The 18,173-nt window shown below is 53.4% G+C and overlaps 11 protein-coding genes and 1 non-coding gene across 12 annotated transcripts; 8 read left to right on the top strand and 4 right to left on the bottom strand.

Moving 5' to 3' along the window:
* Positions 1 to 143: 143 nt before the first annotated feature.
* BZA70DRAFT_312665 (FAD dependent oxidoreductase) lies at positions 144 to 2,263 on the top strand. Its single transcript, XM_064914995.1, has 3 exons — positions 144 to 508; positions 568 to 875; positions 936 to 2,263. The coding sequence occupies exons 1-3, from the start codon at positions 277 to 279 to the stop codon at positions 2,067 to 2,069; spliced, it is 1,674 nt and encodes a 557-aa protein (XP_064766240.1). The 5' UTR covers positions 144 to 276; the 3' UTR covers positions 2,070 to 2,263.
* Positions 2,264 to 2,534: 271 nt separating this feature from the next.
* On the top strand, positions 2,535 to 2,635 carry BZA70DRAFT_t87. The gene has a single exon. It is a non-coding gene; the product is annotated as a tRNA-Leu (tRNA).
* Positions 2,636 to 2,689: 54 nt separating this feature from the next.
* On the bottom strand, positions 2,690 to 4,204 carry BZA70DRAFT_284116 (Aldo/keto reductase). Its single transcript, XM_064913552.1, has one exon. The coding sequence runs from the start codon at positions 3,811 to 3,813 to the stop codon at positions 2,863 to 2,865; it is 951 nt and encodes a 316-aa protein (XP_064766239.1). The 5' UTR covers positions 3,814 to 4,204; the 3' UTR covers positions 2,690 to 2,862.
* A 94-nt stretch (positions 4,205 to 4,298) lies between these two features.
* Positions 4,299 to 5,245, top strand: BZA70DRAFT_284115 (uncharacterized protein). Its single transcript, XM_064913551.1, has 2 exons — positions 4,299 to 4,810; positions 4,879 to 5,245. The coding sequence occupies exons 1-2, from the start codon at positions 4,410 to 4,412 to the stop codon at positions 5,204 to 5,206; spliced, it is 729 nt and encodes a 242-aa protein (XP_064766238.1). The 5' UTR covers positions 4,299 to 4,409; the 3' UTR covers positions 5,207 to 5,245.
* Positions 5,246 to 6,654, bottom strand: BZA70DRAFT_284113 (uncharacterized protein). Its single transcript, XM_064913550.1, has 2 exons — positions 6,549 to 6,654; positions 5,246 to 6,426 (listed from the first exon to the last, which is right to left on the bottom strand). The coding sequence occupies exons 1-2, from the start codon at positions 6,639 to 6,641 to the stop codon at positions 5,533 to 5,535; spliced, it is 987 nt and encodes a 328-aa protein (XP_064766237.1). The 5' UTR covers positions 6,642 to 6,654; the 3' UTR covers positions 5,246 to 5,532.
* A 788-nt stretch (positions 6,655 to 7,442) lies between these two features.
* On the top strand, positions 7,443 to 8,279 carry BZA70DRAFT_241629 (RNA polymerase II holoenzyme cyclin-like subunit; the record flags this gene model as incomplete). The annotated part of the gene is made up of 1 exon (XM_064910538.1): positions 7,443 to 8,279. The coding sequence occupies one exon, from the start codon at positions 7,443 to 7,445 to the stop codon at positions 8,277 to 8,279; it is 837 nt and encodes a 278-aa protein (XP_064766236.1).
* A 92-nt stretch (positions 8,280 to 8,371) lies between these two features.
* BZA70DRAFT_241572 (bola protein) lies at positions 8,372 to 8,760 on the bottom strand (the record flags this gene model as incomplete). Its single annotated transcript, XM_064910535.1, has 2 exons — positions 8,372 to 8,509; positions 8,572 to 8,760. The coding sequence occupies 2 exons, from the start codon at positions 8,758 to 8,760 to the stop codon at positions 8,372 to 8,374; spliced, it is 327 nt and encodes a 108-aa protein (XP_064766235.1).
* Positions 8,761 to 9,033: 273 nt separating this feature from the next.
* BZA70DRAFT_284107 (histidine phosphatase superfamily) lies at positions 9,034 to 10,697 on the top strand. The gene is made up of 4 exons (XM_064913549.1): positions 9,034 to 9,166; positions 9,213 to 9,536; positions 9,595 to 9,640; positions 9,694 to 10,697. The coding sequence occupies exons 1-4, from the start codon at positions 9,076 to 9,078 to the stop codon at positions 10,658 to 10,660; spliced, it is 1,428 nt and encodes a 475-aa protein (XP_064766234.1). The 5' UTR covers positions 9,034 to 9,075; the 3' UTR covers positions 10,661 to 10,697.
* A 48-nt stretch (positions 10,698 to 10,745) lies between these two features.
* Positions 10,746 to 12,259, top strand: BZA70DRAFT_312658 (ubiquinol-cytochrome C reductase hinge domain-containing protein). The gene is made up of 5 exons (XM_064914994.1): positions 10,746 to 10,982; positions 11,468 to 11,534; positions 11,610 to 11,720; positions 11,782 to 11,797; positions 11,856 to 12,259. Exons 1-5 carry the CDS (start codon positions 10,917 to 10,919, stop codon positions 11,917 to 11,919), a joined length of 324 nt encoding a protein of 107 aa, XP_064766233.1. The 5' UTR covers positions 10,746 to 10,916; the 3' UTR covers positions 11,920 to 12,259.
* A 359-nt stretch (positions 12,260 to 12,618) lies between these two features.
* BZA70DRAFT_84589 (cation efflux family-domain-containing protein) lies at positions 12,619 to 15,150 on the top strand. Its single transcript, XM_064915468.1, has 3 exons — positions 12,619 to 13,678; positions 13,730 to 13,840; positions 13,895 to 15,150. Exons 1-3 carry the CDS (start codon positions 12,878 to 12,880, stop codon positions 15,011 to 15,013), a joined length of 2,031 nt encoding a protein of 676 aa, XP_064766232.1. The 5' UTR covers positions 12,619 to 12,877; the 3' UTR covers positions 15,014 to 15,150.
* BZA70DRAFT_84282 (uncharacterized protein) lies at positions 14,668 to 16,629 on the top strand. The gene is made up of 2 exons (XM_064915467.1): positions 14,668 to 15,965; positions 16,038 to 16,629. The coding sequence occupies exons 1-2, from the start codon at positions 15,128 to 15,130 to the stop codon at positions 16,382 to 16,384; spliced, it is 1,185 nt and encodes a 394-aa protein (XP_064766231.1). The 5' UTR covers positions 14,668 to 15,127; the 3' UTR covers positions 16,385 to 16,629.
* Positions 16,630 to 16,815: 186 nt separating this feature from the next.
* BZA70DRAFT_284097 (uncharacterized protein) lies at positions 16,816 to 18,173 on the bottom strand. The gene is made up of 2 exons (XM_064913548.1): positions 17,226 to 18,173; positions 16,816 to 17,165 (listed from the first exon to the last, which is right to left on the bottom strand). The coding sequence occupies exons 1-2, from the start codon at positions 18,093 to 18,095 to the stop codon at positions 16,926 to 16,928; spliced, it is 1,110 nt and encodes a 369-aa protein (XP_064766230.1). The 5' UTR covers positions 18,096 to 18,173; the 3' UTR covers positions 16,816 to 16,925.

The following is an 18,173-nucleotide window of genomic DNA, read 5'->3' as shown; positions in this document are numbered from 1 at the left end:
CTCTCGTCTTTGCTCCCAAACAGAATTTTCTAAAAACCGTGCCCCTACCCTGTCCCCAGTTGGGAGTTCTCAAACTTTAATAATTTACCCGGCCTTCAGCTTTTGTTCTGACAGAACTTCAGCCTCGAGGCCGATTACGGGGCCGAGCAGAGCAGCAGAACTAGTGGAGCTTATCGCATTCGAGGCGCTCGGTGCTCTTCTCCAGCCCATCTGCGCTCTCAGCAATCAATTCCCCCTCAGCTGCCTCTTTTTTATAGTCAGTGATAGCAGCCTGCGATGCGTTCAGTATCATCGAGCGGCATCCATCCGTCTGCGTCGCGGCCGTCGCCATGGCTCGACCCGCCGCCGGCGATGCTGGCAAACATGCGCACGACACCCAGTCTGCCCGAGACCGCGGATCTTGTGATTGTCGGCGCGGGGTTCAGCGGGGTCAGTGTCGCGTACCATGCCCTGAAGGCGTATCCGGGGATGCGGATTGTCTTGTTGGAAGCGGGGGATGTGTGTAATGGTGAGAATACTGCGGAGTCTTGTTGGTGGTTGCGAGTGGTGTTAATGTGAAATTTCTAGGAGCGACGGGTCGCAACGGCGGTCATTTACGTCCGGATTACTACACCTACACCACCGACGTTCTCTCGAAATTTGGCCCGGAGGAAGCGGTCCGGCACAACAAGTTCGAGCGCCGGAACTTCGAGGCGCTGATGGAGCTCATCGAGCAGGACGGCGTCGAGTGCGAGACCGATAAGGACGGCGAGGCGTGGCAAGTTTTTTTGTCGCCAGTAGAGTTCAGGCAGGCGCTGAATAATCTTGCGGTGATGAGAGATCTCGGAGGGGATGTGCATGATGTGCGGGTTTATATGCGTGAGGAGGCTAGACGGGTGCGTGTCTTTCTCTACCTTTTCACTCGCGGGAGAGCAAGTATGCTAATACTCTGACAGATTACGGGAATACAAGGCTGTTTTGGCGCAATAGCCTCGCCCGCGACTCCAATCTCGCCCACAAAACTGGTCTCCCACCTAGTCGAGCGCAGTCTCGCAAACGGTCTCAACCTACAGACCAACGTGCGCGCCACTAAGATCTCGCGAAACGTACTAACAGGCAGCAGCAGCGGATCCGAGTCGGCGTACGGGATCCACGCGGACTCAGACTCGGACGGGTTCGAGGAGATTGACGGGTCCACGCTGCGCATCGCACCGAAACGCTCGTCGTTCTTGTATAAAGTGCAAACCACGCGAGGCGCGATCCTCGCAAACAAGGTGGTGCATGCGACAAACGCGTATCTCGACAGTCTACTGTCAATTTCCTCGGATATAATCAGCACCACGAAATCCTCGAGCACGAACGTTCTCGTCACGCCTACCCGCGGACACGTTATCGAGATCGAACCGCTGGGCGAGGGGCGGAAATCATTGAGCTTAGACCCGAACCATAAGATCACAAACATGAGCTTCAACTACGGCGGCGAATATCTCGTGCAGAGACCGAACGGGAACTTTGTGTTGGGCGGCGGGCGCCGGTACGGCCGCGGCCAGGGATACGAAGAATTGAGTAGTACTGCAGCGTCCTCAGCCGAGGAGGAAATCGACGCGGCAGTCGACTTGCACCTGCGCGCGTTCTTCACACAAACGCTCTGCTTTGACAACGCGCGGTTTTTGAAACCCACGCTCTCGCCGATTCAAACCGCGGAGACCAACGCGACGTACAGCGAAACCTTCCGCGTCGTGAACCAGTGGACGGGAATCATGGGTTTCTCGACCGACTCGTTCCCGATCGTGGGTAAAGTGCCCTCGTTCGTGGAGCAGAGCCAGGAGTATTGTATCGCGGGATTCACAGGGCACGGGATGCCGCGGATTTTCTTAGCCGCGAAGCAGCTCGTGCGGCAGATTTTGGCGGAAGATCCGGATTTCCAGTTTGATCTCGAGTACTCGCAGAGTACAGACCACGGCGGCGGCGGCGTGACGGAGAGTTTTATGCAGAGAGAGGCGTGGGATGGGTGTGAGGAGATGCCGGAGTGTTTTGGGATCACGGAGGAGAGGTTGAGTGAGATTATCACTGCATTGCGACAGTTTTAGTTTTGGATGTGTGTTAATGTGTTTGAGAGAGGGATGGAGAGGGGGGGAGTTTTGTGTATGTTGTGCGAGATGAGATAATTGTGCATTTTCAAAAGTCTGAAAAAGTCTGAAGTCTGAAAGTCTGAAAGTCTGAAAAGCAGGAGCATTTGTATCTATCAGTACTATTTAATTGAGTAATAATTACCATACGATTATACGATTGTGAAAGTTGTAAGAATTGTGTAGAGGACCTCAGGGTCGTCCACGCCATCTAGCCTTGCAGATGAAGGTAGTTCTCCAGCAATGTTCTCTAAGCTGTGGTCTCTGTTGCGATATATATAAGCAACCGTAAATATTCACTCCAAAAAAAATAAATTATTGAATAAACCAGCCCATTTCCCCCATCAAAATCCATAAAACCCATTTCAGAGCCATACAAAATAATATAGATTATATAGCACCCAACCACACCTTTTCTCAACAAATGGGAGTGTGGCCGAGTGGTCCAAGGCGCCCGCTTCAGGTTGTTTCGACGATTGTGAATGCTGGTCTCGCAAGAGGCGTGAGTTCGAACCTCACCGCTCTCAATATTTTTTTGTTTTTTGTTTTGCTGAATTTTTTTATACTGTATTTTTTTATGCTTGATTTTTTGGTGGGGTTTTTTTTTAGCTGTGGATGGTTATTGTATGGGATTGGGTAAAGAGGAGAGGGAGAGGTATTTTATGTAGGGTTTTAGTGCTGTCTATTGTAGTAGCATAGCAGCAGATGAGATACAGATACATTAAATGATAGCAGTACTTGTCATGAATGGAGATTACTCAACAGAAAAAGTCTCCCAACCAAGCTGCTCATAAGTCCAACCAAAGACGATATCATTACCAGTCGGCCGAGTCCCGTTACCAACCTGACAAAGACGTCTGTGCATGTTTTTCTTCTTATGGAGCTCATCGATCGCTTTCTTATCCTCTGGCGCGATCTCGGGGAGCAAAGAGATGTTATTCACCAGCCGTTCTTTGTTTGTTGATTTGGGGATGACGGCGACGCCGCGGAGGACGGACCAGGAGAGGATCAGGGTTCCGATCGGGACGTTGTATTTCGCGGCGAGAGCGAGTAAGTCCGGGTCTGTGAGGAGCGGGGAGTCGAATTGGCCGAGGGGGGAGTACGCCATTGTGCGGATGCCGAGTTTGTCGAAGGCGTCGACGAGGTCGAATTGCGGGAGCATCGGGTGGAGTTCGACTTGGTTTACGGCGGGGACGATGGTCGCGACGGCGAGGAGGTCTTTGATTGTCTTTGGGGAGAAGTTGGAGACGCCGATGGAGCGGAGCTTGGTGGGGTATTTTTTGAGCAGGGATTCCATCGCAAGCCAGGTCTCGGCCGGGGTAGGATGGTCGAGCGGGTTGCGCTGGGCGTCCATGGCCATCGGCCAGTGCATGAGGTATAGATCGAGGTAGTCAAGCCCGAGGGTGTCGAGCGAGCGGAGAAACGCTTCCTCGACTTTATCGTGCATTGTATTCCAGAGCTTGGTGACGACGAAGATGTCCTCGCGGGGGACCTCGGACTCGTTTATCGCCTGGCCGACTTCTGCCTCGACCTCGTAGACGGCCGCGGTGTCGATGAAGCGGTAGCCGGTGGTGAGCGCGAACTTGATTGTCGATTTCAAGAGGGCCGAGTCGTCGGAGCCGAACTTGCCTTGCCAGGTGCCGAGACCGACGGCGGGCATTTCGTGGCCGGAGTTGAGTTTGAAGGTGGTGGTTGTTATCGTCATTTGGAGAGTTGAGTTGATTGTGCAATTGAGAGGGTGGAGTAGAGGTCAATTGTGTAGTTGAGAAGATGTGAGGAGAGGAGAAGATGGGGGCGGAGGGCTTATAACAATCTGGCTATCGAGTTCCTGATTGTTGATACGCTTCCGATCGATAACAAGGAACCCGGGAACTCTATGAACCGCACGCTAAAGTGCGCCGTAGTCAAGACATTATTTCCGGTGATTTGCCGTCTGCTTGGAGCGATGGAGCAGCGATGGGTGGTGGAGGTGCATGGAGGAGAGTGGGACCGTGATTGGGGATAAGATATGGGGGATAAGGCATTGTTTTTTGTTGAATGTGATATTTGATGTGGTGGTGGTGTTGTTGTCGTTGGAAGCGGTGGTTTGTTGCAGGTTACTTGATATCCATATCCAAGCCTGAGTCTTTCTAGACCACTACTTAACAAGTAAATATTATAATTATTCAATTATATTCAATACAATAATCACTGCCAATTGTCAATACTCAAGTTGCATAGTTAACTAGTTAAACAAATAAATTTAATAAATAGTTATCTTCATCGTTGTCCACCGACGGTGAACCTCCACGCCCTAAACCCATGCACGTCTTTATTTTCTCGTCAGTGATTCTCAATATCAATTGCTTCTCTTTACAACTATCGTCTCTTGATCTCTGCATCACCATCTCATATCGAAAAATACACATGTCACCACCACCCACAACTCACCTCTACCGCGCCCTCCAGCGCTCCATGTTAAAAGTAATCTCCCGCCGCCGCCGCGGTCCGCTCAAACACGTCGCGCGCTCACTCCTGCGCAACATGTTTCGCCCGCCCAACAATAACACCTCGGCGCAGTCGTCAAGGCTGCCGTACTCGGACTCGCGGTTTCGGAATACGCTGCAGTTCTTGGACGCGGCGGGGAGGTATACGGGACTTGAGCGGAACGTACTGTTTTCGGTTTTGCATGTTGGCTGGGCGAGGTATTTCGAGCATCGGAGGTGTGTCTTTTTCTCCTTTTCTACTTGCTTTTTCTTTCTTTATGAGAAAGATGGCTGACAGAAGACAGGGTCTCGAGACGACGACTTAACGGCGACGAAGCAAATCTGGCGGAAAACAAGTACGCGGATTTCGATCTGACGATGCAGTTATTGGGCGAGTCTATGGATATGTATCTCCCGACTACGGCGCGGGATTACCTGCCGATTTCAAATACCATCCTCGGGGAGGAGGAGATAGAGATCGATGAGGAGCAGGAGATTAAGATTGATGAGGAGGTGGAGATGAAGATCGATGAGGAGGAGAATAAGATTGCGGCAACTCTGGCTAGATTTCGCGAAGAGCGAAGGAAAGCCTTGCAGGAGTCCAAGGATAATCCTGATATAACTGTTTTGTAGCTTAGGATAAAAAATGTAATAAGAATTAAAAATAAACAAATGATCAACTTTTTTCAACATCTCCCTTCCCTCGTTCGTAAAATATAGTAATAATAAAGAAAAACAACCCCCACCGATTCGTATCTCGTCTCGAATTTTCACTCTCTTTCTCTCTCTACAGCTTGCACCAGGATCAACAACAACAACGACGACGACGACAGTATTAAACAATAGACAAAGAAGGATGGTCATTAGCTTTGAACAGAATTACCTTCACTCCAAACACAAATCAATCAAAAAGGATAAACAAGAAACAAAAAACAAAAACAAAAACAAAAACAGTCTAATCAAAACTTGAGGACATTGGAGACCGGCTCGCTCATGCCTACGTACAGACCATGCTCTTCGATATAGCGGATGACGGAATTTGGCAGAAGATACTGGACCGACATGCCGCGACGGATGAAGAGCCGCACTTTTGTGGACGAGATGTCGTTGTAGATCAACTGCTTGATGACGATGACGTTGTGCCGGTGCTGGTACATGATGTCGTGGGAGAGCAGGAACGAGCGCACGTCGGAGCCCGTGCGCTCGATGATCAGACAGCCATAGCGGCCGAGGATGTGGTGGAGGTCCTCGTCCGCCCAGACGTTGGGGTCGCCCATGGACTCGATGAGGTCGCCGCCGGCGAGGAGGAGGATCTTGACGGGCCTGCGCTCGCCGGATTTTGTCTTGACGCCGCGGCGGAGGACGTTGATTTCGTAGTTGAAGTGGTCGAGGACGACGGCGGTGCGCTGGTATGTGGGCTGGAGAGACTCCCAGGCGTCGACCATGAGCCAGGAGGAAGTGCGCTCGCAGGCGAGTTCGCACATGCGCACGCGGTGCTTGGCGGGAGCCAGTCCGGCCTTGCGGTAGTGGTCGGAGACGGGGGAGTAGTAGCCGCCGACGACTTCGTACTGGTTTGTCTCGCGGATGGTGTCGATGGCCATTTCAAACATGCGCAGGTGGAGGTATGTGATGGGGGAGAAGGAGCCGCAGGCGACGACGACGAGGGGCTGCATGGCGGAGTCCTGGAGGACTTCAGCGAGGCGGTGGGTGGGGAACTCGTAGGAGGCGAGGTCGCGGGCCTGGCGGGAGACGCCGTGGGGCACTTCTTCGAGATCGGCGGACTGGTGGGGGGTGCGGTTTGCGGAGAGCGAGTAGGGCGGGAAGGCGAGGTCGTATTCGGCGGGCGACTTGCGCTTGCCGTTTTGTATGGGCGGCGGGGCAGCTTCGGGGGGAGGGGGGCTGCGTCTGTCATGGCGGCGGGTTTTGAGGAGGAGGAGGTCGAGGAGGAGGGCGAGAGGGCGGCGGCGGCGAGGACGGAGTCGGGAGCGGGAGGTGGGGAGGGAGAGGAGGAGGAGGAGGAGGTCGAGCGAAGGACGGGCGTGAAGTTGGGAGCCAGGCTGGGGTCCATCTGCTGTGCTATTCTGGGGCGGGGTGTCGGGCGGACTGTTAGTCAATAGTCCAGAGGAAGTGAGGTGATGATGATGATGAGGAGGAGGAGGAGGTGAGGTGGTGATGATGAGGAGGAGGAGGAGGAGGAGGAGAGATCTTGTTGAGAGGAGTAGGATCTGTGTGTCTGGTGAAGAGAGGAAGAAGAGGTGGTGAAGAGGTCGGTCGAAGCACCGAAGGAGACAATGGAGAGGTAGTTGAAGTAGTGAGTGTAGTGTAGATGTTGCTGAGTAGGTAGCAGATGACTACTGAATACTCAGTAGATGATAGAATAGAACAACAGCAGCTGCACACCTCTATAAAAGAGAGACCAGTGAACAGAGTCAAGAAGTGAGGAAGCAGAGCGGTTGGCGTTGACTTCTGACAGAGCTCAGCAAAGGCGACTTCGGCTATTTCCTGACTTTGGCTGCTCTGAGTCTTGTTGCTGCTGCTCTTTTATTCTGCTTTTATGTATACTCTTGGTCTTTGTCTTTATTGCATCTACTTCTTCTTCTTCTTCTTTTCTTACTATATCTACTCTCTACTCTACTCTATTTGTATCCCCGCTCAACCGACTCAATTAGCCGCCAGTCCCCGCCTCGGCCTTCGTGACTTCACACCCACTTTACCCCCCCCGCGCTCTACAATTACTCATCGCTATCCCGGGTCCATTCCCACGCTCTGACTTTACCTCCTCCGCTCCGCCGACGCTTCTCGCTTCCTGATATCTGATACTGACAGCACTCTGATACGCAACTGCACTGCACTCTACAGCACAGCACAGATGGCGGCAAACTACTGGACCTCCTCCCAATTCAACCACTGGCGCTTCACCCGTCCCCAACTCGACAAGATCCGCGCGTCCACAGAAGCAGACACCGGCTTCCGCCAACAAGACCTCGGCGACCCGCGCCATCTGCGCATCTTCTTCCACTCCCTCATCCAGGCCCTCGGCCGCCACCTCTCTGTCCGCCAGCAGGCCCTCGCTACCGCTGAAGTCTACCTCGCCCGCTTCTACACCCGCTCGGCTGTGCAGGAGACAAACCCGTACCTGATCCTCGCGACGTGCGTATACCTCGCGTGCAAGATGGAAGAGTGTCCGCAGCACATCCGCTCGGTTGTCTCCGAAGCGAAATCCCTCTGGCCTGACTTTATAACGCACGACCCGACAAAGCTCGCCGAGTGCGAGTTCTACCTGATCGAAGAACTCGACTCGTACCTCATCATCCACCACCCCTACCGCTCGCTCGCGCAGCTCTCGAAAGCGCTCGGCGCGTCCGGGAATAACGCGGGCCTGTCCCCCGACGAAATGCAGACCGCGTGGTCGGTCGTGAACGACTCGTACGTGACCGATCTGCCGCTGCTGTACCCGCCAAACGTGATTGCGATGACGGCGATGTACATGTCTGTCGTGCTGCGCATGCCGTCCGCGGCGGCGACGCAGAACGAGAGGACGAGGGTGAGGTTGAAGAAGATTGTGGATTGGTTTGCGGGGTGTGGGATTGATTTGGAGGATGTGGTTGATTGTACGCAGGAGATGATCAGTTTGTATGAGGTGTGGGAGTCGTATAACGAGAAGACTATTAGGGATTTGATGGCCAGGCTTGTAAATAAGCGGTGATTTTCTTTTCCTTTTGAGCATTTGCATTTGAGCAATTTCGTTTGGAGTTTGGGTCATACACGGCGTTTGTACATATAATAGATCCATCATATTCATAAGGCCTCCTTGGCCTTCCTCTCCTCCCACTCTTTAGGCGTGAGCGTCTTGAGCTGCATCGCATGAATCCCACCCTCCTCCGCCATCTCCTTCTCAAACAACTGATACACAGCTCTATGCCTCATCGGCAGTCTCTACACTCATCAGCATCTCTTCATCGACCACACCAACAACCACTAAGCATAGCATAACATACCTTTCCCTCGAAAAAATCCGACACAATCTCAAGTCTAAAGTGCGTCTCGGGATTGGTGTTTCCCGCCATCGGCTTGTGGTGCGCGTGCTTGTGCGAGTCGTTGTAGAGCTGGAAGTAGACCGGGTTCATGGTCTGCTCGATTTTGGACTTTATCTTATCGGCGTAGGGCGTGCTGGTGGTCGAGGACATTCTGTGGAGGGTGGGTAGGGTGGTGAGACGGAGACGGGGGAGGGAGAGAGAGAGGTGTTTGGTGAGGTGTTTTGACATGGAGCTACTCTGAGATAGAGTAGAGTGGTAAAACAAGAAGAGAAGTAGTAGAAGTAGTAGAAGTAGTAGAAGCAGAAGTAGTAGAAGTAGAAGAAGTAGATGTTATAAGTCTGATAGGATGGGATGAAATATCCTGACCAAGAAAGCTTATTGACCCCTGAGTCCTCCTCTCTCTCATCTCTCTCTCATCCCTCTCTCACTTCCATCTCCTACTCATTTAAAACACAGACAGTATAGATGGGTCCTCCGGTTGTATATCCAGACCAGATCGAGGCAGAATACCCCTCTACCCTGCGTCTCAAACAAGTCCAGATCCTATTCAGACACGGTATGTCCCCTCTTCACCACATCTTCACAGCACACTAACAACCCAGGCGAACGAACCCCGGTCCACAGATCATCCCAGCACTGGCACAAATGGAACTTCCCCACCTTCTGGCCTCTCTGCGACTCCTCGCGCTTCTCCCTCATCAGCATCGTCAACCCTGCCGCCACGCCGCAGCCCGTCGCGGCGTTCCCGTTTGAGCGGGAGATCGAGTCGTTGACGGAGGAGGCGAGGAGTGGGAGAGGTGTTGCGGAGTTGTTTACGAATAAGGGGATGGCGGGCGTGTGCTTGGAGGGACAGTTGACGGATAAAGGGAGGTTGAGTGGGTTTCGGTTGGGGGAGCAGTTGAGGGCGTTGTATATCGATAGGTTGGGTGTGTTCTTGATCCTATTATGATTACGATATGATCTGGTGCTAATACCGCTTTTTAGGACTCCTGCCTAAAACCTTCACAGATCAAAGCGAGGTCTATCTCCGGTAAGCTCACCTCAAGTTATTTTCCCCGACACGCACACGGCTAACAGTACAAGAACAACGAGCATCGTGCGCTCCCGCGAGACACTACAACAAGTCTTCGCGGGCCTCTACCCCTTCAAAGTCGCCGCGCAACCCCCAAAGATCCACGAACGCTTCCCGTTCGAAGAAGATCTCTACCCGACCACGCACCTATGCCCGCGTCTGCGCGAGCTGCGCACGCAGTTCCTTGACGCCGCGGCTGGAAAATGGGATCCGCTGCTCGAAGGCCCCGCGAAGAAACTCGATCAGATTCTGACCGGGGAGGGCGACCAGCGCGGGATCACGGTCGGGAGGGCGAAGGGGAAGGATTCGGCGTGGGCGATTGTGGATACGTATGCGTCCGCGCTAGCGCACAATATCAAGACCCCCGCCGCTTTTTCAGACCGCGAGGCAGTCAACACGCTCGCGCGCGCGTCGATCGATTCAGAGTTTGTAGGGTACGAGCAAAACGGGGAGATGAAGCGGTTAGGGATGGGCAAGTTTTTTTACGAGGTGTTGAAGCGGATGACGGTGGGCGACGTTGTGCGCGGGCCGAACGATGCGGAGATTGCGAAGATGCTGGAGCGCGAGAGCGTGATGATTAGAAAAGTGCCGAAGATGGCGCTGTATGCCGCGCATGATTCGAGCGTGGGCGCGATGTTGGCGACGATGGGGGTGTTGGAGCGCAAGTGGATCAATTTCACGACGCATATCATCTTTGAGCTGTTTGAGTCGAAGAGCGAGGACGGCGCGAAGAAAGGGTGGTTAGGGGGACGGACGCAGGCGGAGCAGTTTGTGAGGGTGAAATATAATGGACGACCGGTTGCGCTGCCGGCGTGCGCGGGGGAGGGCGGGCATTTGGAGGGCGAGGCGACGATGTGCACGATGGGCGCGTTTAAGGAGTTTGTGAAGAGCGTGACGCCGGGGGATTATGCGGGCGAGTGTGGGATGAATTTGGGGGAGAGAGTGCCGGGCGAGCAGTTGGCAGTGCTTAACGAGTAGATACTGAATGTAGAAATAGAGAGCATATATCCTAAAGCAGCAGCATAACTGCACAAACACCGCGCACACAGCCAGCCAATCACCAGCGCCTGAGCCCAGCCAATCGCACGGAATCCATTTTGGCGACGGCGCCGCAGCACAAAGCGGCCAACGGCGAGTGCACCCGAATCAGACTCCTCGACGGCGGTTTTCTTTCTTCAGGATCTTTGCTGCTGCAGTTGCATTCACATCCACGTCTACATTCAACAGCTATATCATGTCGAGCGTTCTGAGAGAGTTCTTTGAGGCCATTGTGCCGGTCGTTAAGGCTGAGGAGCCTGAGGTGGGTTTCTTCTGTTGTGGAGTTGGGGGAAAGATGCTGTTCGGTTGCGATCTCCGGGGTGCGGTGGGTGTTGGTGAGGGTGAGAACAGAGAGAAGGGGGAGAGTGGGGGAGAGGGATGGGAATAGATGGGTAGTCTGCATTGAGACCACGGGATAGCATCGCAGAGCATAGCAGTCTCAGGCACTCAGAGCATCAGAGCATCAGAGTATCAGAACATCAGAGTATCAGAGTATCAGAGAGAGCACGTTCTCAACAAACACCAGCAACTACATACATTCTATCTTCATCAGCACTCGCGAATTACCAATCTCCCCGGCGGCCGTCGTCGGGGCTCTACATCTTGCATAGAGAAGGACACGACTACGTCCGACGGAAACTTCGGGAACAATGACGGACAATGATGGAGAATGACGGAGATCACTACTGAACAGCTAGAAACGCGCCTCGGAGAGTCAAGCTATACAGAAAACTAACTATTTCACAGGAGGAGGTCGAGGAGGAAGAGGAGGAGGAGGAAGATCCCGAGGATACCATGCCTGCCATCCAGGAGGGTACGTCTAAGCCATCCACAATCCAGTTCAACAATTTATATTATACAGCTGCTAATTGGATTTAATTTTATGTAGAGTGCGCTGAGAAGGAGTGCCACTCTGCTAAGCACCACTTTGACGAGTGCGTCGAGCGCGTTACTGCTGCTATGGAGGAGGAAGGATATGCCGAGCGTGAACACAAAGAGGGTGTGTATACCTACCTTTCTGAACTATCTAGCGACATATACTAATCATCATCATCTTATAGACTGCGTTGAAGAATTGTATGATACAGCTTGTGTTTACGACTGAGATTATGAGTTAGTACTAACCTGCGTCTAGCCTACACCTGTCCCACTGCGTCAACGACTGCGCCGCGCCCAAGATCTTTGCTACTCTGAAATAAACTCTGGAAATAAAAAATGACGGAAAATTGAGGTAGGAAGTGTGTTGAACCGACAAAGTGAAGGAGATACTAAAATGAGATTGGAACGAAAGAGGTAGAGACGGAGGACGAACAAAAGAGAATGCCAGACCACACAGCATAAATGGCACTTTTCTTTCTTTTTCCTCCTATCCTCTGCCTCTTCTTCTCCTATTCTTTCTCCGCTTTGTCTCTTCAACTGCTTCCTCTTCACGTGGACGAGGCCGCTTGTATTTAGCACTTTTTGTTATATCTATTTATATTCATGTTGTTTCTAGAGTTTTTGTCAAGGATCTTAGTTAATGAAGTATCTCACCATTACCCTTTTTTTTCTATAGATTTCTGTTTCTAAGGAGGTCTCTCGAAGAGGTCTTTGGAGGTGTTGTGGTTGGAGGATGAGCTGTTATCTGGTCACCTCCAAGGTTGCGTACATCCAATCTTGACTCAACATGTTAAGTAAAGAGATGTTTATAAGTATAGATAGTACTATATCCAGTCATAAACCACAAACAAAGACAATAAACAGCAGACAACAGAAAACAACAACAGACAATAGAAAACAACGATAGAGTAGAAAATATACCGAAATAGGCAAGCGAGTCAAGAGCCCTAAAATAGGTTTTGAGTGGTTTCAACGCGCAACTCAATTTGAAGCCCCTTCGATCAGACTTCACCTTCGCCTTCACCGCTTCACCACTTGTTCTTGTTGTTTGTTGATTAGTAGTTGTCTGGTTGTTGTCTGGTTGTTGTCTGGTTGTTGTCTGGTTGTTGATCTGACTGAGTAGTGTTTAATTGCTCTACTCTGCTCGTCGTCTAGATCTGAGCGCAGTGCTGGCCGCCTGTGCTGTGCCTTGCTCCTGGCTTGATCATCCCCATCTCATCTTCACCATCTCTCCTCTCCCCCCCTCTCTCCCTCCTCCTCTCCTCAACATCTCTCAACATGGACACAGACCGTCGCCACTCCCGCGCAAACCGCGTCTCGCTCTACGACATCTCGCCAGACTTCCTCCTCCCCAATCCGGCGCTCGTGCCAAGGCCCTCCCATCAGAGCAACATCTTCTCTTCTGCCGATAGCACATACAACGACACCGCCCTCAGCAACTCCCCCTCCCCTCCTCACTCCCACCAACAACAGCAACCGCAACCGCAACCATCCCCAGGCGGATCCCCAATCCACCCCTCCACCCGCCGCGGCCGCGCCTCCCACGCCCGCCGCCCACCCTCATTCGTCTTCCCCCCGCCGCCCGCGATCGCGCTCTCCGCCGCCGCGCCCTACAAACCAAGCATATACTCCTCCTCCAGGGACTCGCTCGAGACCACCGCGATCGACGAAAACAGCACGCAGATGAGCGAGGCCCGCGCGCCGTCGCCTATTCGCTATAGTCTACGCCCGCGCCAGCACAGCAATAATAGCGGCGAGATGCCGCTCTTCAGATCCAGCGCTGATCCGTTCTTAGATCCCGCTGCTGCTGCTGCTGAGAATGATGAGGACTCGAGTAATCCCGCGCACAGCAGACAGAGCAGCGGCGGTGCGTACATGGGGGGTAATATCACGCCTCCGGAGAGCGTGTTTGGCGGGCCCGGCGAGGAGATGAAAGCAACCACGTCCTCCTCGGGTGCAGACGGGATCCCGCTGATTGTCGGCACGCCGCCGAGGTCGTCGTCGCCTGTCAAGGTCGGTGGGCGGAAACCGTTTAATTTCCAGTCGACTGTTGCGTCTCGGTCGCCTGTTAATAAACCTGTATGTCTTGACTCTCTATTTAGTTTGACGGTGGGAGCTAACGCGTTATAGAATCAACGACGGGGGCATAAATACAAACACTCGTCGGTGTCGATGAATTTCTTTTTGGAGCCGCCGCCGCGGCCACCTCCTGTTCTTCCCTCGCATTTCCCGGTTCCTACTGTATGTCTTTTTTTGAGTTTGTGTATAAGAATTTAGTGCTGACTCTGTGTTTAGTACAAAGAGACGATCCACAGCATGTCTCACGACCAGAAAATACAGCTGATCTGGTGCGGAGTACATTTCATAATAGGCCTGCAACTCTGGCTGATCAGCTACGAATCGACAGTGCTGATGGCGCTCTCGCACGTCATCTGCTACGACGCCTTTTCCGCGACCGTCTCGGTCCTCGTCGACGTGCTCTCGAACTTTGACGTGTGGAAAACGAGCAGCGTGCGGCACCCGTTTGGGCTGCAACGGACCGAGATCCTGGCGGGCTTTGCGAGTACGGTCGGGTTGCTGTTTATGGGGATCGACATTGGCTCGCATCTGTGCGAGAACTTTGTCAAGAACGTGATCACAGAGTCTGTGCCGCACGACCACGAGGCCGAGCAGTTCTTTGCGCGGGGCAGCGCGCTGGCGATTATTCTGTCGCTGGTGGCGACGGTGGTGTCGTCGATAGTGTTTAAGAACCACGAGCGGGTAGGGACGGCGGTGCAGTTTACGTATATCCGGAAACTTCCGTACGGGCTCAACAACCCTCTCTACCTGACCACGATCCTCTCGTTTCTCGTGATGCTGACCCTGCCGTCGTGGGCGTCGCAGGCGTATTTCGGCAAGATCGACGCGGTGCTGTCGGTCGGGATCGCGGGCGTGATGTGTTTTGTCGGGTGGATGACTGCGCTTACGCTAGGCCGGATGCTGCTGATGGGGTTCAACCCGCAAAGCCACCAGATGATTGCGAAGAAGATCCAGGCGGAGGCGGACGTGTCGTCGATCGAGGAGATCAGGATGTGGCAGGTGCATTACGGCTTGTGTATAATCAACATCCGACTACGCGTGCGCGGAGGGACCGCGAACGAGGCGCAGATCAGGGCGAATGTGAATGCGATCGTGGGAGAGGTGTTGAAAGCAAACATGGGCGCGGCCGCGCAGAGCAGTAATTACGACGCGCAGCAGATCAGCGGAGGCGGCGAGGGAGGTGGAGCAGGAGGAGGAGGAGGTGGAGCGGGCGCGGAGGGGAAAGGAAAAGGATTCACGACGAGCGTGGATGGAAGCGCGACGGTGAACGCGGTGCGGTTTCATGATCGGACGGGGATTCAGTGGGAGAGTACGATTGACATTGAGCGCGCGTGAATATAGAGTGAGTGTTGTAACTAGTTGTTGTGTTTATAAATTGCATCAGGATACAGTTATTGTAGAAATTACTAAAGAAGGAAAGAGGGAAAGTCGGCAGGTGCGGCTGGAGCGATGACGTCGTTCTCGGTTGTCGCGGTCCTTGCGCTTCTCCAGTTGAACTTCTCAACTGTAGTTGAAGCAGTTCTTTCAACAGTAGTTCACCGACTAGTCAGAGAAGAGATGGACAGTGCAGGAAGGAGAATCATTCTCTGGACCGGCGCGACTTCCGGCATCAGCTCCATCGCGCTCGAGCAGCTCCTCCTTTCTGCTGCTCATAACCACAGCGTGTATTCCTCGCTCCGGGATCATGCACCACCACAGCACCAGCACCAGCAGCAGCATAGGCTGAGTGTCGGGAGTCCGTCAGCTGGAGGATCGCTTGCTGCGTACATGCGCGACTCGTCTCCCGCGTCCTCTGACCGCCGGCGGTCATCAGGCGACTATGCGCGGTCGATCTCCCGCGAGCGCAGCGGTGAACGCAGAGGCTCGGTGTCGTCGACGCATAGTACCACAGGGCAGCTCCTCCCTCCGATCGCAGAGACGCCGCGGTTGCATCTGATTCTCGCGCTGCGGGATCGCGAGAGCGAGAATACGCTCGAAGTGCTCGAGCATTTCGAGACTCTGGCGGCGATGAGTGATTCTGTGATTGACAGTTATGAATGCGACCTGTCGTCGTTCAAATCCGTGCGGGAGTTTGCGAGCACGGTGACGACTGCGTACGAGGGTATTTCGACTGTCGTGCTGGGCGCGGAGATTACGTGTTTCGGACCGCCTTCGTATACGGAGTTTGATCGGACGGAGATGGGGCTTACGGTGAATCATCTCGCGCAGTGGTTGCTGGTCGCGCAGTTGGCGGCCGTGGTGCGGTATCGTGTTGTTTTTGTGGGGAGCAGTGCGTTTAAGAATGCGGGTGAGTAAAAAAAGTGTTGGTGGTGGAGAGAGAAGGGTGAGAGAGATGAGCTAACTGGAGATGCGATTGCAGATCTGACAAATATGATCCCGATCGCTCGTCGGAAAGGGCCGGTGATTGCAGGCGAATGCATTCCATATCCGACCACGAAAGCGATCCAGGCGCTCTGTTTCGACGGCTGGGTCAAGTTCTTTAAACACAACACTGGGAGGTCTTCAGGGTCTGTGGACGTGCTGCTTTGTACGCCGGGAAGTATAGCGCCAGAACATGCGCAGCGGCGGAGGACGTCGTCGTTTGTGTCGAGTATAGCGGGAAAGGTGGGGATTAAGAATACGCCAGAGTCATGTATGTCTTCCTCACTCTCTGCAACGTTGAAAGTGAGCATGCTAACGCGATGTGAACTACAGCCGCCGACGTGATTGCGCACGTCGCGATCTCGTCCTCGTTCGAAGGCATGTCAGGATCCTGCATCAACAAACACCTCAAGCCCGAGAAACTCAACTTCAGCAACCTGCACGCCGACCCCGCCGACGTCATGAAAATCGAGACCCAAGTGCGAAAACTGCTCCACCCGTCCTCCCAAGCCGACCCACGCCAAGCACTCCCATCCCACCACCACCGGCACGACGACGTCGACGATCTGGGACTCAACGGCGGCGGAGCGGGCGCAGTGCCGATGCTGCTGAGCGATACGGTGCAGTTCTGGAAACAGGTCGAGCAGTCGACGCCTGAGAGCAGGGAGCGCGACCGCGTCGCGTACTGGAATTGGACGTGTATCGTGACCAAGCAGTTTGAGCTTATGGTTGATCCTGAGCGGGTTTTATAAAATTTTAGTTTACTTGTATGATGTGTATGTATGTATGTATGTGTGTATGTTATGAGGTGTCTATGTACAATTCCCACCGTTAAATGCACCTGTTTCTAATCAAATCAAATCAACTCAACTCAAACAAATCGAATCTAAATCGAATTCCGTATGCGATCCCGCCAATACCCAGACGGAACAAACTCCTCAATCTCCTCAGCTCTGTACATCTTCCCGACCATCTCGTCCGCGACCACCTCAGATTCCGGAAGCGTGCTGTCGACGGCAAGGATCGTGCCTTCTTTCACCGCGAACGTGAGTGCCGGCGGCCCGTCCTTTTCGAGAAGGAATTTGTGCGTGAATTTGGGGGTTGAGCCAAAAGTCCATTTCCAGCTCTGGGGTTATATGAGGTGTTAGTGTGTTGGTGGTTTGGTGAAGGGTGGGGGGTGAGATACCTGTAACTCGTCCACACGCTTGAGGACTTCGTCCTGCTCATCAGGCAACAAACTCTTCTCGTCCAAAAACCGAACACTAAAGCTCCCATCACCACCATCTGTATACCGCTCTCTAAACAACTTCACAACAGCCTCGACAAACGCCTCACTCTCAACGCCGACGTTCGCAACCGGCGACTTGACGCTCTGCACGCCCGCGCCCTCGACCTGCTGCAGCGAGGTGTACTCGGACGAGGAGTGCAGGACTTCGGATAATATGTGCAGCTTGCTGTTTAGCAGCATCGTGCCGTGGTGGTATGCTTTCCCGCGCTGCAATTTGTATGCCGAACCACTGACTTTCTTACCGTCGCAATCAACGATATCATGTCTCTCATTAACCTCCAACCTAACTCCTCCTCCCTCCTCCCCCTTCCCTCCAATCCGCGCCACAGCATCGCAAATCGCAAGCGCGTGCTCATCCCGATCAAAATCCCCGTTCGGCATCATCACGCAGTAATTCACGTTCCCAAGATCGTGAAACACAGCGCCGCCGCCAGACTTGCGACGCACGAGCGGGATGCCGTGCGTGCGCAGGGCTGCCACCGCAGTCTCGCGGTGCGGGTTTTGGTTGCGGCCGATGATCACGCAGGGCGTGTTTGTGTAGAGGAGAAGGTATTTTGCGGGGATGCTGCTAGGGGAGGAGGAGGGCGGGTATTTCTGGAAGAGGTAGTCTTCGAAGGAGAGGTTGAAGTGCGGAGACTTGGAGTTTGAGATGAACACGCTGAGATTGTATTTTCTCCCCGCAGCCGTCGTCAGAAGTCTCTTTGCCGCCGTCCATTTCACATCCGCCGGTATCCCTCGTCTGAACAGATACAAGCACGAACCAGCCATAATGCTCCCTCTTCCTTCCTCCTCGTCCTCTTTGAGAGAAGTAGTTGTTGCTCTTCGCTGCAATTAAGGTTGGGAGGT

This window comes from Myxozyma melibiosi, assembly GCF_037950935.1.
Source record: "Myxozyma melibiosi strain Phaff 52-87 chromosome Unknown BZA70scaffold_13, whole genome shotgun sequence".
NCBI classification, from domain to species: Eukaryota; Fungi; Ascomycota; class Lipomycetes; order Lipomycetales; family Lipomycetaceae; genus Myxozyma; species Myxozyma melibiosi.
This window is presented reverse-complemented; position numbering and strand designations above follow the sequence as displayed.